The sequence below is a fragment of the Gymnoscopelus microlampas genome (assembly GCF_963454915.1).
Source record: "Gymnoscopelus microlampas genome assembly, chromosome: 8".
Taxonomy (NCBI): domain Eukaryota; kingdom Metazoa; phylum Chordata; class Actinopteri; order Myctophiformes; family Myctophidae; genus Gymnoscopelus; species Gymnoscopelus microlampas.
This window is the reverse complement of record NC_139945.1, coordinates 25,989,613-26,017,019: the sequence shown is the minus strand read 5'-3', so window position 1 is coordinate 26,017,019 and position 27,407 is coordinate 25,989,613. Positions and strand designations below refer to the sequence as shown.

The 27,407-nt window shown below is 42.4% G+C and overlaps 1 protein-coding gene across 1 annotated transcript in view; it reads right to left on the bottom strand.

Annotated features, from left to right (window-relative positions):
- Window positions 1-2,200: 2,200 nt before the first annotated feature.
- Window positions 2,201-27,407, bottom strand: part of sik2b (salt-inducible kinase 2b) — a 114,962-nt gene continuing 89,755 nt past the window's right edge. Inside the window, 7 exon segments of the mRNA XM_084065360.1 lie at window positions 2,201-6,130; window positions 9,985-10,073; window positions 12,421-12,552; window positions 15,082-15,257; window positions 22,888-23,106; window positions 23,109-23,171; window positions 24,187-24,430. Coding sequence (XP_083921486.1) covers window positions 5,488-6,130; window positions 9,985-10,073; window positions 12,421-12,552; window positions 15,082-15,257; window positions 22,888-23,106; window positions 23,109-23,171; window positions 24,187-24,430 — 1,566 coding nt within the window. The 3' untranslated portion in view covers window positions 2,201-5,487.

The window sequence follows — 27,407 nt, the reverse complement described above, 5'->3', positions numbered from 1 at the left end:
ATTTTTAGGATTGACTGTCCGAAATGATCAGATCGACCTATCTGCATTGGTTAACCAAGTAACGCCATAATGCTTAACCCATTAAGGCCTGAGGTTCCCATTCTACAAAAATGTCTTCTAAATCCTAACCGTTTTATGAAAGACGTATATTGCTATGTCAGTGGTTCTCAAACTTTTTCATGTCAAGGACCAATGTATTTGGCCGCAGACCCCCATCTGAAAATATTTTGTTACCGGGACCCCCAGAAGCAAAGATTCGAGTTCGCTTAAAAAATATGTATATTCAAAGATTTGCACATTTTAAAAAACAGCAGATCTACAAGCTCATGCTATGAGTATATCTCTTATTTTTGAATGGCTAAAGTATAAAATAATGGTTTGAGTGGTTACACAGATGTGTTCCCGGTTTTAATGGGTTAAATTATAATTTGTCGATAAAAAAACAAAAAGCTGTTCTACAAGCTCACAAGTTAAATGTGACGCATTTGAGAGCGTGTAGACTTGTAGCTGTGTGGTGTATTTGTATGTGTATTTCATCTACGGATGGAAATTAGCTTCTAGGTAATTCCGACATATTTACGTGAAATCATGTGTTATTAATTGAACATGTTCATTAATGTGCACGTGGCTATTTTAGGTGAGCGGCACGTCTTATAACAAAGTATAAATAGCAGATCAAAAAGCTCAAAACGCGTCGCTTCCGTGCCGTGTTTCGAGCTTGCTGATGTGCTACTTTTGATGTTTTTGTGTGACTACAAACATGATCAAGTAGAGCATTAATTTACGAAAAAACACAAAAAGTTAAAATATGGTGATAAGAGATTTCTGAGACACATCTTTAGAAATCAGATTTGAGTCACGTTTCAGACCACCTAGAAATGATGGCTCAGATGATATCTGTTTGTTTAGCAAAAATCCGTTTTCATGCGTTGTTGTTTTTTGCCGTTCATACTTGATCAAACCAATCTGGTTCCATTGTGGATACTCGGGCCACAAAAAGGGATTTGGAGGCTGCCAGTCTGAACATGGCCTTAATTCACAAGACCTGGACAGTGACAGGAGATGGTTCACACCACCTGGCCATCGTTGAACAACTGGCTGGCTGGCTCTATAAACAACCAACCCTCGCTCACACCATGAGCTACCATACTTCTGTACTTATAGAGTGAGTCTCATGGCAAAAAAAAAAACCAAGAGATTATATCTATTCCTGACTGGGGGACAGTTTTGTCTAAATATTTATATACATAACTACATGTGGTCCTATAGTTTTAACACACAACCACCGAAAGCCTAGTTGCAGTCATGGTAGACGAGTCGACCCCCCCCCCAAAAAAAACACAACAACAAACAAACAAAAAAACACCAGTCCCACAATCTGATCTCAATCCTTTATGACTCAATCCAACCTATTGTTACACCAACCAGAAAGAAAGAGTTTTCTCTCTTTTCTTTTAATCAACATCTACTATCATCAAGAAATAAAATGTGTGCACTTCAAGTAGATTCATCATAGCCTAAGTGCTGTAAAAATAAAAAATAAAAGAAACCAAACAAAACAAAATCATCTCCCTTCCCGTTGCAGGCTTGCTGTCTGTCAAAGAACCACGGTGAGTCTAAATCCAGTGTCCGGTGACTAAAACATTCCTGTCCTCATGTATTCAGCTCACAGCAGCCCCCAACGTATGAAAGAAACACTTTTCCATTAGGAGAACAACTCAGCCAGGGAATCTTAATTTCATATTAAGACCTGGAACGCATCTGTGTCACTTTAGATTTCTTTGGCTATTCAAACATAGCAGATATACAAGCTCATAGCGTGGCACCGAGTGCCACGCTATGAGCTTGTAGATCTGCTATTTTTGAAAAATCTTGAAAAAAACATGTTTCAATTTTTTTCCCCAAAAATTGTTAGGATTTAGATTTTTTTTAAAGAATCGCCTCAGGTCTTAATGGGTTAACCCCAGTGCTTTTCCGACCATTTTCATTTCAAGGACCCCCCCAATAACAACATGAAATGGAAAGCTTACAGTACATTCTGTACTTTCATAATCTGCAAAAGCTGAAAAATTACCATGGCCCAAAGCATTGTACAGTCACAAATCCTTGTGTACGCTCTCAGAGTTATGGGGGGTCCATGGCCTAAACCATGCCAAGCTGGGGGGTCCCTAAAATAAAATAAAAGTCTGAGAAACACTGGTTTAAGGGAATAATTCAACCACTTTATAAACATGATTAGACACTATTATCTTTAACACACCATTATAGGCATTACAGGAGCTAAGGAGGTACGCCGGAATTAACCCATTCAATCCGGGAACGCATCTGTGTCATTTTCGATTTCTTTGGCTATTCAAAAATAGCAGATATACAAGCTCATAGCCCTGCACCGGTCTATGAGTGCTATGAAAAATCTTTATTTTTAAAGCGAACATTTGTAACTCAAATCTTTGCTTTTGGGGGGTCCCTGGAACAAAACATTTTGAGATGGGGGACCCCCAGAAGCACAGATCGAAAAAATGTGCCCAAATTTTCCACAATCTTATTATTATTATTTTTTGCAGATATACAGTACAAGCTCATACTGTATGAGCTTGTATATCTGCTACTTTTGAATAGCCAAAGAAGTCTTAAAATGACACAGATGCGTTCCCGGTCTTAAAGGAATTAAGCCCTCACCTATAAGGCTACAACATTGCACTGGGGAGGGAGGGAAGGGGGGGGGGGGGGTGCATGGATTATGTAGTCTGTCATTTGGTAGAGCGTGTATTTCGTGCTCGACAGGAAACATCAACACACCATTGCACAATTTCTCCGTATCGATTCCTGTAAATTCACGTCATGTGATGTGATACACGCAGGGATTTAAAAATCTTCATTCACACACTCGGACGGATGGATGGACGCACGCGCGCACGCACACACACACACACACACACACACACACACACACACACACACACACACACACACACACACACACACACACACACACACACACACACACACACACACACACACACACACACACACACACACACACACACACACACACACACACACACACACACACACACACACACACACACACGTACGTTTGTTTTACTATACTCGTGAGGACATAATCTGTTCTTTTTGGTGCGTATAAGTATATAAGTATAAATCAGTCACAATTCCAACTCTAAACTAAACCTCTAATGCCTCTAAACTCAAACCTGAATCTTGTCCTAATTGTAAGATTACCTTTAAAAATGTGTTTTAACCATAAAACAACCAATGCTCTTTTTTTTGTCATTGACAATGTCTGATTCTCACATGTTTTGATATACTTGAGGGGACATTTGGCCCTCACAAATACAGTACAGCAATACACACACACACACACACACACACACACACACACACACACACACACACACACACACACACACACACACACACACACACACACACACACACACACACACACACACACACACACACACACACACACACACACACACACACGGCTTATCCGTGTACACACAGGGCGAGTGAAAGATTATCTCCCGATTACATCATCGGCTCCAGTGATGACCCTGTGATGATGATGACTCAAGAGATCCCGGGAACCAATCACACTTGGCCGTACAGGTGAGGCTTCCGTTCACAAATCCTCCTTCCCAAACATCAAGGATTAATATTGCTTCTATATTGCCACAAAAATAGAATAATATTGACTGGCTAACACTGTGTACTTCTTAAAAACCCAAGCGCACAATAATTACATTAGCCCTCATTTATCAAGCCTGATTTCCTCATGAAACAAAAACAATTAACGCAGTAGATCTTTCATCCGTTTGAATCCGGTGGTGAAGAAGAAAAAAACAACAACTAAATGGAATTATCAAAGAAAGCGTGTGTGTGTGTGTGTGTGTGTGTGTGTGTGTGTGTGTGTGTGTACTAAGAGAAGCACAACGTGAAAGCGTTCAGTAGTGTTAAGGAATAAAGAATCTGAATCAGTAGTTACAGTACATGTTAAGAAAAACAAAACAAAAGGACAGGAGGAGTGACAAAACAGATGCTATTCATCTCACATACTGTAGCTTAGTGGTTCTCAAAGTGGTGTCCAGGGACCCTCAGGGTTTCCTTGAGGGGGTTCCAAATGGAGCCTTACAGATCAGTAACGGGTCCATTTGGTTCCATTTGTACACTCTCAGAGTTATGGGGGTTCTTGAAATAAAAAAATAAAAAAAGTTTGAGAACCACTGCCGTAGCCGATAGCAAAGCCGGTGGCTTTTTTAAGTGACCGGCGATTTTCGACTATTCTCATGGGGTCTACTTGGGCTGATAAGATACAAATCTACCTACTGCACAAAGAAGACACTCTATTGAATAGGCCGTTTCAGTGCCATTTAAAACGCAGAAGAAAAGCACACGTTTAACAGATAACAGGGACCTCTAGCCTCCTCGTGTACGTGAATGAGCTTTGTTCCAACGGCCAAAAGGTCTGGTGGTTCCTTCTGCCTCAGGCCGAACTGACGCTTTCCAGTGAGTCAAAACTGGTCACATGATACGGATACGGAGGCGGTCGTCATTGTAGAAGAAATATATCTTATCTAAAGAACGTTCTGTGAATAAGAGGAGATCCGTTTACCTGTGACCATCTTCACATTTTGAATTTGCGGAGGAGGGAGGATTCAACAATGATGCGGCATGATAAATGAGGGCCTTTGTGACAAGTTCAGGTGTTTCTTTTTTTTTTTTTTTCTCTCCCTATTTTCTCTTTCTTTTGAAAGTTTAAAAACAAACACACAGAAGTGTTTTTTTTCTCCTTTTTTTTCTAAGTCAAGGTCTTATACGTTGACGTCCTACAGTACTTGTATTTTTCGATACAAAAAGCCGTTGTTGTGCTTTTGGTTGCCAGTCAGCCAGTCAGCCAGTCAGTCAGTCGGTCGTAATGAAGTTCTCTTCTCTCTTCCGTCTTGTTCAACTGCAGCCTCCCATATCTGCAGGGGTCGCGACCCCCAGAGCATCTCACCCACCTCGTAGTGGCGGGGGTGGGGGGCGACATCCATGTCAGCAGCAGCAGCGGGCCTTGCACCCCCCCCTCCCCGGTAAAGACCATGGCACCCGTTGGGTGCCACAGCAGCGCCCCAACCCAGGTGCAGTCCTCCTGGCATCGTAAGAGCTGGTATGACAACCAGACCCAGTGAGGGAGAGAAAGGGAAGCTAGGCTAAACGGAAGGATTTTGGTAGTTTTCTGAGGTTTTTCCTTTTTTTTGTTTTCTCTCTCTGCTCAATCACAACTAAGGAAAAAAAGACATTTTGACGTTAGTCGTACAAAAAATCGAACACTTTTGTTTCCTTCCATGTTGCAACCCTTATGGCCTCCGCGCTTTGCGTTTTTTTTTCCTTGCAAATGCTCTCTCCAGCTCCGTTTTTAATGCTGCGTTGGGGTTCCCATAGCTTTAACACTGCCTTCTCCTGCTTGGACCACACAGTTCTTCAGTTGACCATGACGAAGCCATGCTGAGAGTCTACCGTCTCCATCATCTCACTGTCCAGGAGGGAGCTCTGGAGCTCCGGCAGGGTCAGGCCCTCGTACTGCCCCGCCCCCCCGCCGCCGGGTACCGCCCCTTCAGAAGCCTCTCCCGGCGGGGCGGAGCCGGGGGGCGGCGGCGGCGGCTGGCCGGGGTCCAGCAGCGGGAACTCATACTGCTCCGGGTAAAGTGCCTCAGTGGAGGAAGGGCCCACCAGGGCCTGCTGCTCACAGCCTGAGGGGTAGCTGTAGGCGGCCGAGTCGTGGGGCTGTTGGGGGTGGTGGTGGAGGAGCGGGTGGTGCATGTGGGCCCCGGGGGGGAGGTGCTGGGCGTAGTGGTGGTGATGGCTCATGTTGTAAGGGTCATACACCAGGGCGTCCCCCACCACCCCGGGCTCCATCAGGGGGACCACCAGACCCTGGCTGAAGGGGGGCGAGGCCTGCTGGGCCGAGGCCGGCTGGCCCTGAGGAGAGGTGGCGGAGGCCGCGGTGGGGTCCATGCCGGGACCCCCGGGGCAATAGGAGCCCTCGGCTATCTGCATCTGGTTGAAGTAGGGGAGCAGACCCATGCCCTGGTTCTGCTGGAGGTACATTCTCTTCTGGAGCAGTCTGCAGGGAGAGAGAGAGACAGGCTGCAGTGAGAGAGAGACAGGCTGCAGTGAGAGAGAGACAGGCTGCAGTGAGAGAGAGACAGTCTGCAGTGAGAGAGAGACAATACAGCCAGGTGGATGTAGAATGATGCTGTAACATACAGAATACAGCCAGGTGGATGTAGAATGATGCTGTAACATACAGAATACAGCCAGGTGGATGTAGAATGATGCTGTAACATACAGAATACAGCCAGGTGTTCCTCAGAGAACTGTGATGAAAAAGTGCCGGTGCCATTTTCTGCCGTTTCACTTCAGGGACCTGGTCTCTTTTTTTAGCGTTAAATAAATGTGTGAACTTCCTCTGAACTCAGCGCTCATCAACGTTACTTCAGAAATGAGTGAAGCAACGGTGGGACTCTCTAGAGCAGGGGTATTTCAACAGGGGGTCTGGGACCCCCATGCAGCGGTCTACAGAGGGGCCGCCAAATATTTGTGTGATAGGAACCTTTTTTCTTTCTTTTTACATTAGCCGATCTACAAACTCACAAGAGGTTGAGAGGAAAATGTTTAATCTGCAACACAATTTTATATAATATGTAGGGGGGGGGGGGGGGGTCCCTGCTTCATCTTTCTCTCAGTTAAGGGGTCCTTGGCCTGGAAAAAAAACCTTGAAGACCCCTGTTCTAGAGTAAGATTGAATTGTGTCATTTTGTATGCTTTTATTTCAGACAGGTCAGTGTAGAGAGACAGGAAACCAAGAGCAGAGAGAGAGAGAGGAAAGACATGCGAGAGATGATGACAGGAGTTGGATATCGTCTCTGTCGAGTGGAAACCTCATATGTTCAAAACTGTTACATTTCAGGATTCAAATACAGAAATAGCAAAAGTAGCAGATCTACAAGCTCAAAATACGTCGCTTTGCGAGCTTGTAGATCTGCTACTTTTGATGCTTTTGTGTGACGCTGTGGGATGATCAAGTGGGACGTTCATTTACAGGAAAGAAAACACACAAAACGTTAGAATATGGAGATAAGAGGTTTCTGCCCGACACCAGCGATATGTCATTATTATAGGCATCTCGATCATCCATTTAATCCACCAAACCTCTTTGCTGAAAATAGCCGACCTACAAGCTCACAACGCCTCGCAGTACCTTCAGAATAGGGATGCTATAGGGTTCAAGAGGTTAATCAAAATCACAGAAAGATTTGGCGGCCCCCCCTGTAGTAACTCTGAGGACCCCCTGGACCCTTGACCTTAAGCGATGTGACTGCACAAGTGGAAAAGAAACAGGGACATCATTCACATTCATACTGCCCAACAGAAGCCCATTTACAAACGCTGAATATAATTGTATACTTTTTTGTTTATTTGCAATTCGCACAAATATCTCAGTATTCTTTTCCCCCCAGCATTAACCCATTCAATCCGGGAACGCATCTGTGTCATTTTTAGATGTCTTTGGCTATTCAAAAATATCTTTTTTTTTTAAATAAATTGTGAAAATGTGTTTTGGTTGAAAAATCGTGACATTTGTGCAAATCTTTCAAAACATATATATGTTTTTTAAAGCGAAAATGTTAACTCAAATCTTTGCTTCTAGGGGATTCTACAAATGTCTTCTAAATCCATTTTTTTGGGGGGAAAAATAATTATGTTGCTATAACATCAGTGGTTCTCAAACTTTTACCACCCAAAATGATATGTATTTGTCCGCGGACCCCCCCCCCCATCTCAAAATATTGTGTTCCAGGGACCCCCAGAAGCAAAGATTTGAGTTAAAAATGTATATAATATTCAAAGATTTGCAAAAATGACACGATGAATAGCCCAATTTTTGAATAGCCCAAAGTAAATGGTAAATGGTGCATTTATATAGCGCTTTTATCCAAAGCGCTTTACATTGATTGTGCCATTCACCCATTCACACACACATTCATACACCGATGGCGGAGGAAACCATGCAAGGCACCAACCTGCTCATCGGGAGCAATTAGGGGTTCAGCGTCTTGCTCAAGGACACTTCGACACTAACTCTGGGGGAGCGCCCCAGCCCGGGATCGAACAGGGACCCTTGTGGTTTCCAGTTCACTCTACCCGGCCACTCTACCCCTGAGCCACTATGAAATAATGGTTATAGCTAAATATCTAAAATGACACAGCATGCTGTCCGGATTGAATGGATTAGAGGCCTTTACACACAATGTTTGTATAGTTCTCTGTCATTCAGCATGGCTGCCTGTAACCATGGTAAAGCACTTTCAAAAGAAAACCGCACATTGCTGGTGTAGTGGTAGTCAAGAGTACTTGTAGGTAAAAACATGGGAAAAGCATGAAATTACTTCTTCCACTTGTAACTCGTTTACAAGTTCTAGCAATTGGACACCAGATCATTACATTTATGTTGATATATCTCATATGTCAACACATTGCAATAAATAAATAAAAGTTTTGCACATAGCAACCGTTGTTTCTGTCAACATTGGAGGATGAATGGGAATTCTAAACATTCTGTTGAAAGAACCTCTACAGTAACTTGATATCTCAGAATTCAGTGTTTCTCTCAGAAGTATTATTATTTGCCAATTCCGAGAAACAAAACTAAGAATTCTGAGACAAAGTCTGAATATGCTACCGTGAGGCACAAACCTTGCATCTCCATGTTTCAACTTTTTATGTTCTTTTTGTTTCCTGTACATTAATTCCTTACTTTCTTGTCATACAAAAGTGTCATGCAATAGTAGCACAAATGTTTAAAGTGAAAGTGGAAGTGTGTCTGTGGATTTTATAAACATTTAACCAATGAAAAGTATTAACACAAGCTTGAGACTAAATAATACATAACAAATAATAATAATAATAATAATAATAATAATAATAAGGTTTCCTCCCTCGACATTTGATGTCTCCCTGGGACCCAAACTAGTGAAAATAAATGTTCACTACTTCTTAAAGGGTTTTTTCCTAATTTAAAAATGTGATTTTTGTATTTCATTTATCAAAATTATTTTCAAATAATGATAATTAACAACAAAAGGTAGTACAAAATAAATAAACAGATAAATATTGTCTCTGTCTCAGGTAATATTTCACAATTTGGTGTTAGAAATGTTTTATAGTATAGTTTGTTGATTACTTTGGACACAGAAATGGTGTAATAGATTTTTTTTTTTTGGTATTAAAAAGGTCTTAAAAATCCTTAAATTGTCACTTTAGAAATGTGTCTGTATAATGGTTTGTTTACTGTTGTGTGAGAAAACAATGTTGCACATTAAGCTAATCATCTGGGGATGGGAACCCCCCACCCCCCGACCCACAGGTTGAGAATCACTGCTGTCACAGTACTGGAGGGTAGTCAGAGGTTTAACCCATTCAATCCGGGAACGCATCTGTGTCATTTTAAGATTTCTTTGGCTATTTATTTTTTTAAATCGTGGAAGATTTGCGCAAATCTTTGAATATGTATATTTTTAAAGCAAACATTTGTAACTCAAATCTTTGCCTCTGGGGGTCCCTGGAACAAAACATTTTGAGATGGGGATCCACGGCCAAATGCATATCTAAAATGTTTTTTAAATCCTAACAGTATGTTGCTATATCAGTGGTGCTCCAACTGTCAAGGACCCCCAAAATAATATGTATTTACCCGTGGACCCCCCATCTCAAAATATGTTGTTCCGGGGACCCCCCAGAAGCACCGATCGGAGTTGAAAATGTTCGCTTTAAACATTAAAAGATTTGCACACATTAAGCTTGTACTGTTTATCTGCTATTTTTGAATAGACAAAGAAATCTTAAAATGACACAAGATGCTCTCCCGGTCTAAATGGGTTAAACTTGAAGCAGTAGTTGTTGTTTTTTTCTTTTTACCTGTGTTCCTGCAGCTGCTGCTCGAGGCTGCGAGGATTCTCCTTGCAGAAGAGCTGACAGCTGGCTGGACTGCTGGCCAAGACACTGGCCTGAAGGACAGGGACACAGAGCCACTTATTACTGTACGACCGCTTGCACTGTGAGCCAGCTGCCATGGGGACTGGCTACAAACATTTACTAACACTACATCCCACAAGTTACATAAACGTCACTCAGCCTCCTAGGAGCGGTTTGAAAAACTGCAGGGGAAAAAAAGACAGCGACAAGTTTTCCCTGTTTTCTGGAACACAGCGGGTTCTTTCTCCCTGAGACCCCAAAAACAAATTTGGCGTTTAAGGGTTGTTGTAAGCCAATGATGACATTCTTTCTCGACGATTAATTGGCATGCAAATCATCGCAATTGACTATTTAATTGTGTTTTTTTTGGCATTGAGCATTATACGCTGAAAAGAAATATAGATTTCTGTTTTGCATTTTAGGCCTTGTAAACCAAGATTACAGAGGGCAGAACTTAAATATAGAGACAAATAAATGACAATTATTTTTGATAATTTTATTACTTTCAAAATATTAAAATGTATTAGAAACCATTATGACGATTATGCAAAATAGTGACTGCACTTATCTCTACTGATTGCGAATAGGTGATTGTGTCATAATTATCTCTACTGATTGCGAATAGGTGATTATGTCATAATTATGACAGACCTATTTGGTGCCTGCCTGGACTGAAATTGTTATGAAAACATTTTGGGGAAAAAAATATTTTAACAAAAGAAAGCAAATTGTAGGAAAGGTTCAGAACTAACAAAATATGTGTATAATAAGTAAGCTAGTGTTAACGACAGGCAGCGCTGGTAAGATGAGACGGGTCTAATGATTACGTTGGACCCAACCGGGAACGCATCTGTGTCATTTTAGATTTCTTTGGGCTAATCAAAAATAGCAGATAGACAAGCTCATAGCGCGGCACTTGCCCAAGCTTGTAGATCTGCTATTTTCTTATAACCGTGAAAATGTGTGCAAATCTTTCAATATATATATTTGTTAAAGCGAACATTTTTAACTCACTGAGTGCCAGGATTGCCAGAATTATTTCAGAATTGATTCTGAAAAGTGCCAGAGTTTTTTTCACAGAAAACAAACAGTGCTTAGGAAGCGAGATACAGCCTTTTTCAGTTCTACAGTAAGTTAAACAAGGAGTGGATGGAGCTGCACATCTTCAGATGATGATATCTTGGGTTCTGAACATGTAAAAAAAAAAAAAAAAAAAAAACTATTACTATTACTATTTTTTCAAAAACACGTCAAACACGTTAATGGCACCCAGCGCCATAGCGGTAAAAACACGTGAAACACGTTAATGGCACTCAGTGAGTTAACTCAAATCTTTACTTCTGGGGGTCCCTGGAACAACATATTTTGAGATGGGGGTCCGCGGCCAAATACAGTTTTCTAAATCCTAACATTATGTTGCTATATCAGTGGTGCTCCAACTTTTTCATGTTAAGAACCCCCCAAATTATATGTATTTGGCCACGGACCCCCCATCTCAAAATGTTTTGTTCCAGGGACCTCCCAGAAGCACAGATTTGAGTTACAAATGTTAGCTTTAAAAATATACGTATTCAAATATTTGCCCAAATTTTCAAGATTTTTCAAAAATAGCCAAAGAAATCGTAAAATGGCACAGAGATGCGTTCCCGGTCTTATTTCAACAACCAAAATGTGTTTTTTAAATGAGCACTGGTCTGACTCAGGACACACACTAACACAGGGTGTTTGCATGGTTGTGATGCAACACAATCACAGCCTCATCAAAGACAATCAAACACCTGATATCACAACCACGCAAACACCCTCTTGTTAGTGTGAACTATGAGTCAAAACAGTGCTCATCTGAAAAACACATTTTTGTTGGAAAATATATATTTCAACCCATTCAATCCGGGAACACATCTGTGTCAGTTTAGATTTCTTTAGGCTATTCAAAAATAGCAGATCTACAAGCTCATAGCACGGCACCGAGTGCCGTGCTATGAGCTTGTAGATCTTTTTGTGCAATTTGTGCAAATCTTTGAATATATATCTTTGCTTCTGGGGGTCCCTGGAACAAAACATTTTGAGATGGGGGTCCGCGGCCAAATACAATGTTTTCGAAATCCTAATATTTTGTGCTCCAACTTTTTCATGTTCAGGACCCCCAAAATTATTTGTATTTGGCAGCGGACCTCCATCTCAAAATATTTTGTTCCAGGGACCCCACAGAAGCACATATTGGAGTTAAAAATGTTCGCTTTAAAAAAAAATATATATATATATATTCAAAGATTTGTACAATTTTTTATTTTTTTTTGTATTGCAATTGGACGATAATGTAATAATTGTGACGGGCCTATACCCGGAAACCGCGGAGAGCCACTGGTGTTACGTTACCTGCAGTCTGTGGTGTGTGAGGTACTGGGTCTCCAGACTCTGTCTGCGGGAGAGGAGGGGAGGCGGGGGGCCCTGCTGGGTACCACCGCCCTGGTATAAAGCCACGTTCTCATGCTGCTTGGAAGCCTCGTCCTGCAGGGTCGGAGACACAAGAGGAGAGACATCCTGTTATACCACAGTAGAGAGAAGGGACAGTACGTTCCAGTACAGGGTACCTATAGCAGCGTGTCCACGCATCGTGTTCATACTGGACCGCATGTACGCTGCTCTTAACCAATTCAGACCTGAGGCCGATTCAAAAAAATGTTTTCTAAATCCTAAAATATTTTTTCACGATTTAACAAAAATAGCCAAATAAATCTAAAATGACACAGATGCGTTCCCGGTGTTAATGGGTTAACCCATTCAATTAGACAACATTTGTAGAATCGGACAAAATTGAACACATTTTCAAGATTTTTTCAAAAATAGCAGATCTACAAGCTCATACTACATGAGCTTGTATATCTGCTATTGACAGAGATGCTTTCCCAGTCTTAATGGGTTAATCAGTGGTGGACAAAGTGTTCAGTAACAGGAGTCTCTATGTCTCTCCAGCTCTTTGATAAACAGAACATGCATCTTTCAGGTCAGGATACCAATTTTATCCAATCAGGAGAGAGACCTCAGACAGGATACAGATTAAACAAGTGAGATTGGAAGTGATGACACAAAGACATGAGCAGACAAAATTGGAACTGGAACAAGTACATTTTCGTCACCTGTACTTGAAAATGTATTTTCTGTTTATTAAAGAGCTGGAGAGACAGGGAGACTCCTGTTAATGAACAAACACCCTAGCAATGATTACTATCAGAATATAGTGCTTTAACCTTTAACAAAAACCTTTTTGTACAGATACAAAAACAAATGCACTTAAGTACAACAGTACTCCAGTAAATGCACTCAGTTACAGTCCAGCCATTGGGTTTTAATGAAGCGCTTGTTGTTGGGGTTTGGTCTGTGTCTGCCCGTCTTAAGTGTCAGTGTGTTTACCGTTGTGGGCCAGACGCCGGTCTTACCCTAAATGACGTGGTGCACACACACTCCAGGGACCGTGTGCATTAGCTTAATGAAATGGAAGCACAGGGCCAGAGGATGACATGCCCCCAAGACTTATAACTAACAGCTGCACAGCTCGGTTATTTGACAGACAAAATAATGAAAAAAACACACACACACACACACACACACACACACACACACACACACACACACACACACACACACACACACACACACACACACACACGTGTTCCCGGATTTAATGGCTTAGTCCGTAAAAGACCCACAAATTGATATCATCTCTGTCGGGTGGATCATACGGTGTTGTCCAAAACGTTACATGTTACAAAAATGTTACAAAAAAACACAAAAAGTTAGAATATGGAGATAAGAGGTTTCTGCCCGACAGCTACGTTATGTATTCTGGTCACAGACACCCCTTTGAAAAAGGTTTTGTGTGCCAGGAACATAAAATAGCAGATCTAACAAGCTTACAAGCTTGTTAGATCTGCTATTTTCGAATAGCCCCTAAGTATAACATAGGGTCAAAGTGGTTCAACTGATGCTAGAATATTAGCTCAATGTGCTAGTGACCGCACTTTGAGAACTACTGCTCTGCTAGTGGTGATTCAGTGTGTGTGCGTGTGCGTGTGCGTGTGCGTGTGTGTGTGTGTGTGTGTGTGTGTGTGTGTGTGTGTGTGTGTGTGCAACATGCATGCGTGTGTGCACGTGCATGTGTGTTTGTGTGTCCAGTTTAGGCCCAATGGGTACCAGTCACAACTACACTCAGAGTGACCTCAACAATGGCTGCATTCACCCTGACCCTGGGGGCCAGGGGGGGCTGAGGACAGCAAAACAAGCCCAAGTTGGCTGCCTCTCCTGGGGTTACACAACCACAACCTGCCTGGGTGGCACCGTGGACAGTGAGGGACAGAGAACCTCAAACCGTACTCAGGACGGGAGGAGGGCGGTCTGTACGCGCGACGTAATAATAACGCTCCCACGATAGTGTTTGTCAATAGACAATAGCGCTAGTGAACGGTATCATCGCATCAACATGAACAAAATCACGGTTACCTTTGATGCTTTTGTGTGACGCTGTATGATCAAGTAGGGCGTTTATTTACCAAAAAAACACCAACAGTTGAAATATGGAGATAAGAGGTTTCTGCCCGACAGCAACGACATATTCGATTAGTTTGATTAACCCATTGAGACCTGAAGTCGCTTCTACATGTCTCCTAAATCTCAACAGTTTTCTGAAAAACGTGTGTTTCTATATCAGTGGTGCTCAATCTTTTTCATGTCAAGGACCCCCAAAATGATATGTATTTGGCCGCGGACCCCCATCAAAATATGTTGTTGCAGGGACCCCCAGAAGCAAAGATTTGAGTTAAAAATGTTCACTTAAAAATATATATATATTCAAAGATTTGCACACATTTTCACGAATTTAGCCCAAATAGCCCAAAGTGTAAAATAATGCTTTTTTAGCTCAAATCTAAAAATGACAAAGTTCCAGGTCTTAATGGGTTAAGAGTTGAACCCCTATGTGCGTGCCTGCGTGCCTGCGCGTGCGTGCGTGCGCGTATGTGTGTGTGTGAGCAGCAGGCTGACCTCCAGGAGGTTGTGCAGGTGAGGTGAGGTGAGGTGAGGCTGAGGGCCCACTAGGGGGCCCATGGCGGGCCCCTCCCCCGAGTCCATTTGCTCCACCAGCATCTGCACCTTGTTGAGGTCCAGGATGCCTTTGGTCCTGGCCAGGTTCTGGAGGTGCTGACGGAACGCTACCAGACCTGAGAGAGACACACACACACACACACACACACACACACACACACACACACACACACACACACACACACACACACACACACACACACACACACACACACACACACACACACACACACACACACACACACACACACACACACACACACACACACACATTTGAAATATTTATTTATGTCCACATAATAAGAAGTACAGGATGTACAAAGGACATAAACACTGCCAGTGCAGTCAGATGATGGGAAAACAGTTAGTTACAAAGCGCATGTAGAGCAGAGCAATGTTACATACAAAACAAAAGATGGCATACTTGTCAAACACATCGGACAATCATGGGTAAAGGAAGCAACGCCTCCTCCAAATTGAGCGGCTTCCCATAATAGCTGATATTGAGCAGTACCTTGCTAATTGTTTAGCCCTCCTTTTGGAGAGGCCGGCCATTTGCAGGCCCCTCACAACCAACTTGTGCACGTGTCCTAGACTACCAAAGATAAAAACCAAAAGTTTACATCTGTAGCCTAGCTGAGAGATGGTCTGCTCTAGCTGTTGATATTTTAGCACTTTGGTTAGGAAGGCTTCCTCTAAGCTGTAATCAAAAGTACAGCCGACCTCGAGAATGAACACCTCCCTATGGTTCTCATTAACAACAATGACATCAGGGGTGTTAGCTGAAATGTTAGAGAACACAGAATCATCGTTATTTGCTTGAGTAAAAGTACAAGAGTATTGGCATAAAAATGTACTTAGTACCAAAAGTTAAAGTACTCCTTATACAGAATGTGCCGTTTCAAGCTTTCTAATGTATACAAATCTTTTTGAAAATAGCAGATCTACAAGCTCACAATGCGTCGCCATGCGACGTATTCTGAAGTACAGTACTTGAGTAAATGTACTTAGTTACTTTACACCACTGCCAGGGACAAGTGACTTGGACTTGCTCTTCCTCATGGACCTACTTGCGGATTATACCAGTGTCAGTCTACTACTTTATGTGGATTATGGGGTCGACACACACTGACATTTTACACCTTAATCCCATGTACAACGCACTGACTTTTGTCCTTTTTTTGGTGTGTTTTTCCAGCACCTTAACCCATTAAGACCTGGAACGCATCTGTGTCACTTTAGATTTCTTTGGCTATTCAAGAATACCAGATATACAAGCTCATGCCGCGCTATGAGCTTGTAGATCTGCTATTTTTGAAAAATCTTGAAAAACTTTTTTTTAAAGATTTTTTTCAAAAAACTGTTTTTCCAGAAAACATTTTTTAAGAATCGCCTCAGGTCTTAATGTTAACTAACGTCCATAAGTATATGCACAGTATACATCTGCTGCTGCTCACGCACCTAATATCTTATCTCAGGTACTATGTGTAAATGTGTAGATAATGTTTTTGTTTTCTTTGATTCTTCTCCCCCCCCCTTCTTCTTCCCTTTCTTTTTTTCTATGGAAATAACAACACAATGGGAACTATTTTTACTTCTGTAAACGTGTGATGCAATGCATAGAAATAATAATCTAGGATCATAGGTAAACCAAGAACCTACAGTGCCATCAGTCTTAACCAGGGGCCTTCAACAGGGGGTCCGGGACCCCCAGGGGGTCCTCAAGAGTTACTACAGGGGGGCCGCCAAATCTTTGTGTGATAGGATTTTTTTTTTCCGATTAACTTCTTGAACTCTAGCATCCCTATTCTGAGGGGAACATTAGCCAAAAACAGCAGATCTACAAGCTTCTTGTAGATCTGCCATTTTCAGTCCGGGGCACAGGTGTGCAACTAAGTATAAATCCGGCCAGTGGTGTAAAGGAACTAACTACATTTACTCTACTCTAAGTACTAGGGGTGTGCCGATACACTAATTTCACCAAACGATACGATACGATATTTGGCTCACAACTTCGATACGATTTCGATACGATACGATACGCACTTTTTTTATTATGAAAATATATGGGGGTGTAAAAAAGTAAATGCAAACAAATAATTCTGTTTTTGCATTATTCAGACATGCAAACTTGTAGCTTTTCAGCTACAATAGCCGTTTTCAATCCAAATAGGGCAATAGTGTGACACCTGACCCCCCAAAAAAAAACATGTTGTCACCCTTTTCACCTCGGGGCTGTTTGCATGCCTGATTATAATGATTGTAAAAAAAAAAAAAAAGTTAAAAAAAAAAAAAAAAAAAAATTTCAAAACGATATTTTTTTTCCCCAAAACGATACATATCGTCACGAAAACGTATCGCGATATATCGTGGGACGATATATCGGCACACCCCTACTAAGTACTGTACTTAAATACACTTTTGAGGATTTTTTACTAAACTAGAGTATTTCCCATTTTCAATACTTAATACAAATATTATACTTTTACTCCACTACAATTATTTGAAACATTTAGTTACTAGTTACTTTGCAGGTACAAATTATTAAATTATAACACACACATTAACCACTTTAGCCCTATTTTATACATAGGCTATTTGAAAATAGCAAGCTCATAACGCGTCGCATCGCGACGCGTTATGAGCTTGTAGATCAGCTATTTTCAAACATTTTAGCACTTTCACTTTTGGTACTTTAAGTATATTTTGATGCCAATACTTTTGTACTTTTACTCGAGTAACATTTTGAACACCAGGCCTTTTACTTGCACAGACTACTTCTACGTTGTGGCATTGATACATTTACTTAAAGTAAAAAAGTGTCAGTACTTTTTCCACCACTGAATCAGGCATGACTCTAAACCTAAAGTCCACACACCAGATTGTGCATGGGTCGTTAGTGCCTCATCGTGTCGTAATGAGAAGGGTTGAGGGTGTTGACGTCAGCACAGACGTTTTCACATCGCAAACTTCAAATAACTTCATTAATCCATTTAGACCGGGAACGCATGCGGCTGTGGAATTTTTTTTTTTATTGATTTGGCTATACAAAAATAGCAGATATACAAGCTCATAGCGCGGCACCAAGTGCCGCGCTATGAGCTTGTAGATCTGCTATTTTAGAAAAATCATGAAGATTTGTGCAAATCTTTGAATATATATATATTTAAAGTGAACATTTGTAACTAAAATCTTTGCTTCTGGGGGGATTCTACAAATGTATTCTAAATCCTACAGTTTTTCGAAAAACGTGTTTCTCTATCGGTGGTTCTGTATTTGGCCGCGGACCCCCATCTCAAAATATTTTTTTAATATAGGGACCACCAGAAGCAAAGATTTGAGTCAAAAATGTTCCCTTTGCCTTTAAAAAAATATATACATATTCAAATATTTGCACAAATTTGCATAATTGTCCCAAAAAAATAGCAGACCTACAAGCTCATAGCGCGGCACTCAGTGCCGCGCTATGAGCTTGTAGGTCTGCTATTTTTGAATAGCCAAAGAAATCTTAAAATGACACAGATGCGGTCGTGTCCCCGGTCTGAATGGGTTAATCCCACCCGGGGAGCAATTAGTCACGACAGCCATGACAGTGAGTGTGACAGGGATGACTCGTCGCTGCCTCCTACTGGCTGTGTGACTGGGACCTACGTCATTAGGACTGATGTGGGCGTGTTCCTGAGCATCGTCGGTGTTGCCGGGTAGAAACCTCGTACGTCCCAAAAAAAAAAAAAAACTCTTCCTTTTATATGATGGTGATTTAAAAATAAAAATGAAAATAGCAGATCCAGGGCTTATGGTGATAATGAATGTTTTGTTGTTTTATTATATACAGTGGATCATCTAAATAATTAAAAGTACCTCTAAATTGCACTCAAGCACAGCGACTGGAGTAAATGTACTTAGTTATACTCCATCACAGGTCTCTTTCATAACACAGTCTCTGTCGGGTGGAAACCTCACATGTCCAAAACCGCTACTTTTCAGGATTAACCCATTAAGACCTGGAACTGTGTCATTTTTAGATTTTAGCTAAAAAACATTATTTACAATTTGGCTATTTTTGAAAAATCTCGAAAATGTGTGCAAATCTTTGAATATATATATATTTTAAAGCAAACATTTTTAACTCAAATCTTTGCTTCTGGGGGGTCCCTGGAACAAAATATTTTGATGGGGGTCCGCGGCCAAATACATATCATTTTGAGGGTCCTTGACATGAAAAAGATTGAGAACCACTGATATAGAAACATACGTTTTTCAGAAAACTGTTGGGATTTAGGAGACATGTAGAATCGGCTTCAGGTCTCAATGGGTTAAAATTCAAACGCAGTAAAAGCAGCAGATCTACAAGCTCAAAACCAACCTGTAGATCTGCTAATTTTGCTGCTTCTGTGTGACGCTGTGGTGTGATCAAGTAGGGCGTTCATTTATGAAAAAACACAAAAAGTTAGAATATGGAGATCAGTGGTGTAAAGTAACTAAGTACATTTACTCAAGTACTGTATACTTGAGTCATTTTTTGGGGTATTTTTACTTTACTGGAGTATTTCCAATTTTCGGTACATTCACTTCTACTCCACTACATCTCAGAGGCAAATGTTGTACTTTTACTCCACTACAATTATCTGAAAAATGTAGCTACTAGTTACGTTATAGATATAAATGACTACATTATAAAACATACATTCACAACTTTAGCCCTATTTTATACATTGACTAGTTGAAAGCCGATCTACAAGCTCACAACGCGATTGGCTATTTTCAAACATTAGTACTTTTACTTTTGGTACTTTAAGCATATTTTGATGCCAATACTTTTGTACTTTTACTCAAGTAACATTTTGAACACAGGCCTTTTACTTGTATCCGAGTATTTTTATATTCTGGTATTACTGCTTTTACTTAAGTAAAACATTTGAGTACTTTTTTCCACAACAGATAAGAGGTTTCTGCCCGAGAGCAGCGATAAGCGTCTATCCAGTAGTTGGTGGTGCCGATTGGGACTCGACTATGTGTGTGTGTGTGTGTGCGCGCAGTGGGACCTGACTCACTCAGATGAGGGGGGCTATTTAAAGCCAGAGTCAGCAGTCTGACGCAAAACCACCGCCAGCCTCCACACTCGACAGGCAGGGAGGGGGAGGGAGGGAGGGAGGGTCACAGAATATGAATATTACACCCGCCCCCCCCCCCCCCCCCCCCCCCCCCCTCCATCTCTCTCTCTCATCTCCCTGCTGTGGGCTCCAGAGATGCAGATTTCAGAGAGTTTCATCGTTACATCCTGTCTGCTGCAGGATGTAACTTTATACAGAGAGAGGAAGAGAAGAGAGACAAACACTACAGAGAGATGGGAGGAAGAGAGAGCAACGACAGCGCAGCAGCAGCGTTTCAATGACAATAGATGGATGAGGAACAGACGAGAGAGAGAGAGAGAGAGAGAGAGAGAGAGAGAGAGAGAGAGAGAGAGATGAGCTCAAAATAAGAACGTCATTGTTGTGATTTATGCACTTCAATGATCAACATCGTCATCGTCAATGACGTTCTCATTTTGAGCTCACCCTGCAGAGGGTTAAGCCTTATTCATACTGTACGTGGTGGCATGACAGTGTCACCTGCAAAACAGCAGATCTGTAAGATCACAACCTAACCTGCAGGAAATAGCAGATCTGTATAAGATAACAACCTGCAGAAAACAGCAGATCTGTAAGATCACAACCCGCAGAAAACAGCAGATCTGTAAGATCACAACCTACAGAAAACAGCAGATCTGTAAGATCACAACCTAACCTGCAGGAAATAGCAGATCTGTATAAGATAACAACCTGCAGAAAACAGCAGATCTGTAAGATCACAACCTGCAGAAAACAGCAGATCTGTAAGATCACAACCTGCAGAAAACAGCAGATCTGTAAGATCACAACCTGCAGAAAACAGCAGATCTGTAAGATCACAATCTACAGAAAACAGCAGATCTGTAAGATCACAACCTACAGAAAACAGCAGATGTGTAATATCACAATGCGTTGCAGATTTGTCCACCTCTCCATGATGGAGCATTAACCACTTAAAAAAAGATATGGTTGACCGGAGTCCCTCAGGGCTCTATACCAGTGTCTTTTCTGTTTTCTGTTATTGTGGGGAAAGCTTTCGCAGAAAATAACAATTGGACTGCAACGTGTTGTCAGCTTGTTGATCTGCTATTTTGTGGAAGTCAGTCTGTCTGTGTCTGTCTGTGTGTGTGTGTGTGTCTGTGTGTGTGTGTGTGTGTGTGTGTGTGTGTGTGTGTGTGTGTGTGTGTGTGTGTGTGTGTACAATTTCGCTTCCTGTAATAACCTCCTTTTTGTTTTAATTTAGTGTAGCCAATTAGTTTTCTCCTAATTTAGTCATTATGCCAATTAACACTCCCCACACATTTCTGTAGATGCCACTGATGTGTATCCTACTGGCTCACCTGCCATTGAGGAGCCCCCAGACATAGTGTGACAGCACCTATATGTCCTATACACCTTCGGTTCAACGTATGGAGTTGCTACTGCAGCACAGCGACACAGATCACAACGCTTTGTAAACTCGTAGATACTAGCTAGCCTATTTTCGGTGTGTGGCATGCATCCATAGAAGTCATGCTGACTTCTATGGAATCCAAATGACTGAAATCAGTCGTGGTGACTGAGAACTTCAATCCACGTGTCATCATCAGTGTGTGTGTGTGTGTATGTGTGAACGGTCTGGTGAACACACAGGTCTTCAAAAGCACTGACCTGGGTCAGTCTGAAAGGCCAATACATACTCCCTTCTCACATCGGAGAATCTTCCGGTTCGGACGGGCTTTCCGAACTATAGTTCTTCTCAGGACACCTGGAGGTGCAGAGTTCAGAGCAGAAGTTCTGAAACCGGCCATCAGAAGTTCGGAACGGCGTCACTTTGTATTTATATCACCTGTCCTCCCTTTCCAAAGAAAAGCTTGGACGTCCTTAACTCTTTGATTGCCATGGACGTGCTGACGCGGCCGTTGGCACTTGGTCCACAGTGCCATGGACGCGTTAGACGTGTTGGGGCAAATACATGTACATGTTACTTTTTACTTTACTATTAGTACTACTAGTATCTCCAATTTGCAATACTTTTACTCCACTACAATTATTTGTAAACTAGTTATCCTACTATAATTCTAGTAACCTCTGTGCGTGCGTTTGTAGTGGTGGTGGTGAAGCTACCCGGTTCTCCTCACTGGCTGGACCAATTGCTCTGATTTTGCACACAGCCATTGACCATTACCATCTCAACACAACTGTGAAGCCCGTTTCTCAATTTAATCAAATCCCAGCTTCTTATTAGCGTTTTTGTGTCAAAGAATGTCGTCCCATAGCTGCGGCTGCCCAGCTATGGGACAAACTGCCTCCCGGGTTGCCAGATCATGTGCGCATATCCCCCCACGGATGCGCTGCGCCGACCGGGTATGGTCTAGTAGATATAAATGACTATATTATAAAACATACATTAACAACTTTAGACCTATTTTATACATACTGTAGGCTATTTTCAAACATTAGTACTTTTACTTTTGGTACTGTAAGTATATTTTGATGCCGATACTATTTTGAATTCAGGCCTTTTACTTGTAACAGAGTATTTTTATATTGTGGTATTGGTACTTTTGTAAAATATCTGAGTACTTCTTCCACCACTGACACAGACACACACACACACACACACACACACACACACACACTCGCTGGTACTGACCTTGGGTCAGCGACGTGTCTGAGGCGCGGCGCCCCTCCCTGAAGCTGATGGGCGAGCGGTTGTGGGCCTCGCGGCGCTGGGAGCTCAGGGCCGCCATGGCCGGGTTGGCGGGCCGGGCACTCATGAAGGGGGGCGGGGTCATGCGAGGGCCAGAGCCGCTATTGGCCAGCACCACGTCGCCGAGAGACGAGGGGTCCTCCAGCAGGCCCATGGAGCCATGTCGTAGCCCATGTCACTGTCCACACTGCCCAGAGACGGCTTGTGGCCCAAACTGAACAGCTTACCTGGAAGAGTGTTAACCCATTAAGACCTGGAACGGTGTCATTTTTAGATTTGAGCTAAAAAGCATTATTTTACACTTTGGGCTATTCAAAAAATAGCAGATCTACAAGCTCATAGCGCGGCACAGCTTGTAGATCTGCTATTTTTGAAAAATCGTGAAAATGTGTGCAAATCTTTGAATATATATATATTTTTAAGCGAACATTTTAACTCAAATCTTTGCTTCTGGGGGTCCCTGGAACAAAATATTTTGATGGGGGTCCGCGGCCAAATACATATAATTTTGGGGGTCCTTGACATGACAAAGATTGAGCACCACTGATATAGAAACACACGTTTTTCAGAAAACTGATTTAGGAGACATGTAGAATCGGCTTCAGGTCTCATGGGTTAAAAATGTCAAATTGAAAGAAAACCAGGGATGATGGGACGATATGAACATTTCATGTCATCACAACATGACATCACATGTCATCTTATTGCGGCCAAAATAATTGGGATTAATTATATCGTTTCTATAACCTCTTATCTCCATACTCTAACTTTTTGCGTTTTTTTTCCTAAATTAACGCCCTACTTCCGAGCTTCGAGCTTGTGGATCTGCTGCTTTTTAAAAGTAACAGTTTTGGATATATGAGGTTTCCCCCCGACAGAGACGATGTCATAGCTGTCTGCAAATTACAATACAAGCTTCAATATATGTTTTTTAAAGCGAACATTTGTAACTCTATGCTTCTTGGGGGTCCTTGGAACAAAATATGTTGAGGTCCGCGACCAAATACATAATTTTGGGGGTCCTTGACATGAAAACGTGTGAGAAACACTGATATTACAGCAACATACGTTTTCAGAAGGATTAGGATTAGGAATTTAGAAGACATTGTAGATGCGTTCCCGGATTGAATGGGTTAAACTGGGTGGTCCTTAAAAACCTTAAAATAAAAAGAAAGTTTGCTGGCACATTTTGCGTCTACTGGGGGTTGGGGGTTGGGGGTTGGGGGGGGGGGGGGGGTGTACCTTGGATGGACGGTCCCGGCTGGTTGGTGACCTCGGAGAGGGTGTGCCTGCGCTGGCCGAAGCGCGCCGCCGTCTGATAGGCCGACAGCAGGTGGGCGGGGTCGTCCTCGGTGTCGGCGGGCTCCTCGGTCTCGATGCCCTCGTCGATGGACGTCTCCATCATGTTGCTAGGCGACGAGGTGGAGGACTTGCGGAGGACGGAGGAGGAGAGGGGAGGCAGGGGGTCCAGCAGGCAGCCGTTCACCTGGAAGACAAAACACAACGCATGGATTAAAGCTAAATAAAATGTGCGATTTGTGAAACAGTATGAAAAGGACCACCCCCCCCCCCCACACACACACACATTAGCGCCATTTCCTAATCAATTATCACAATATGTAAAATGGTAGGCAACCCAGCCTGGCGGATACCTGTTATCTGATTCTGAGGAGGACACTTTTCTAGACACTTACTCTGTCTGTCTGTCTGTCTCTCAATTTCAATTCAATTCAAAGGAGCTTTATTGGCATGAGAAAACATATCGTCTCTGTCGGGTGGAAACCTCATAATTATGTCCAAAACTGTTACTTTTCAGGATTCAAATTCTAAAATAGCAAAAGTAGCAGATCCACAAGCTCAAAACGCGGTTTCGAGCTTCTCGAAACCTGGATCTGCTACTTTTGATGCGATTGTGTGATGCTGTAGTGTGATGATACGTATATAGGGCGTTAATTTACCAATATGAAGGTAAGAGGTTTCTGCCAGACAGCAACGATATGGTACGTTTACACTGCCATAATAATAATAATCTTTATTTGTGTAGCACCTTTCAAAAACAAGTTTACAAAGTGCTTCACAACACAAACCACAAGGGAAGTAAGGGGACAAAAGATCTGAAATATATAGGCAGGTGCAAGGCTGTTTCGTGATTTAAAAGCGAACAATAATATTTTTAAATCAATTCTTAAAGCCACAGGTAGCCTGTGCAGTGAGGCTAGCCTGGTTCAGACGAATCTGCCTTTGCAAAATTGCATGCACTTTAGCCCTCGGCAGATTAGGTCTGGCCCCCCTCCATAGAGATTTCAATTCTCTCCCTCCGCAGTTGTGCGGAGCCAACCAGGGCCCAGTATCCAAATGTGGGCGGGCTTATCACCTTATTTGGAGCAATGACGTACAAGGAAGCACTGCTCTGATTGGTTCGTTCAAGGAAGCACTGCTCTGATTGGTTTAGGTCTAACCAATAGAGTCCGATTGGATCTTTTTGTAACCGCCCCTTGGAAGAAAATCTACCGTTGATAGGGACCAGACTAATATCCACGCAGTGTGTCGTGTGATATTGTCTGGCTACGCGAGGCTACAGTGAGGCCAGAACAGGGGTGACAGTGATGTTGCTAGGTTTTACAATAGTCCAGGTGATTAGACAAAAGCATGAATAAGAGTGCATCTGAAAATGATATGAATGACCTAGTTTAAAGATGCTCCTTGGTTGGAAGATGGCAGATTTTGTGATATTGGAGAAATGTTTATTAAAATTCAGATTAGAGTAAAAAATTACACCAAGTTTTTTGGCCTCCTTGGAGCATTGCAACCTTGGGCTTCTAGCAGCAGTTTTTGGTCCAAACACAATCAACTTAGCTTTGTCATCGTTCAACATCAGAACGTTGTTAGACATCCAAGATTGTATAGCAGTGAGACAGTCCATCAGTGGGGTGAGTGAGGTGAGTGAGGTTGGGTCTAATGGGTCTATGGACAGATACATTTGAGTGTCATCGGCATAGAAATGGAGAGAGATGTTGAAATTGCGGATCATTTGACCTAATGGCAGCATATAAATGCAGAACAGCAAAGGACCAAGGATCGAACCTTGCGGGACGCCACAGGTTATGTCCGCAGGCTGGAGGGCACATTTCCAACTGCAACATGTGTCAAGCAACCGCCACCCCCCCCCCCCCCCCCCCCCCACTCTCATTATATCACTCACTCGCTCTCTTTAATCTTTCTCTATCCTCCCTCTCTCTTTTCTCTCTTCCTCTGTTACCATCTCTTTCTCTCTGTCTCTCAGTAAAGGCGCGGGGTGAGCGGGTGTGTGTGTGTGTGTGTGTGTGTGTGTGTGTGTGTGAGAGTGGGTGCATGTATACAGTACGTGTATGTTGTCAGTGTCAGGGATCATAAGCGGATCAATGGCACAGCGTCCTGTTTCATAATGTGACGGTCAGGCTCTGACGTCAGCGCATTTCACTCCAAACTTCAAATAACTTTATTAATCCCCACTAGTAGAGGCACACATGACACACGCACGAGCTAGATCACTGGTCCTCAACACCGGGTTCGAGATCTCCCGATGGTCCAACATGAACCCTTACGGGGTCTGTAACTCTGGGAGTGTATACAAATGGAGTTTGTACACTCAAAATGGAATGGAATTGGTTACACTCTGAGAGTTACAATAACACTGGGGACAGTTTGACGTGCATTATGTCAGTGGTTTAGTCAACGACCCGCACATTAATATGTATTTGGCTGTGGCCCCCATCTGAAAAGGTTTTGTGCCAGGGAGAATTATTAGACTAAAAAATATAGCAGATGTACAATCTTGCATCGCGGCACAAAGTGACGCGATGCGAGCTTGTAGATCTTGTAGACATTTGGCTATTTTGAATAGCCAAATGGATAAAGTGGTTACAATTATTGTGATGCTACTTTTGCTGGGGACCCCCTGCAACCCCCTCCCTCCCCTCAAGGACCTCTGGGGTCCCAGTTTGAGAACCAATGCATTAACTTAAGCCACAGACGCCCATTAAAATACAATAAAATACATAAATAAATCCAATCTACACTATAAAATCCTCAGTCATTTAACTCTCAGAGTTACAGGCTTGTTGTAAGTGACCTGTAAGAGTCCATGTGGACCTCCTGGTGGTCCGCGGACCACACATTGAGCAGCAGTGATGTGTAGATCAGTTGTTGTCGGGGGTAACGGGGCGTTGGTGTGGTGAGGAGACCTTCGCTCATTTCCCCCTATCCCAGTTTTTTTGTGAGGCATGCTGGGTAAGGAATGCGATTGCTCAACAGCCGACATGTGCGTGCAGACACACACACACACACACACACACACACACACACACACACACACACACACACACACACACACACACACACACACCACACACACACACACACACACACACACACACACACACACACACACACACACACACACACACACACGTACAGAACAGAGA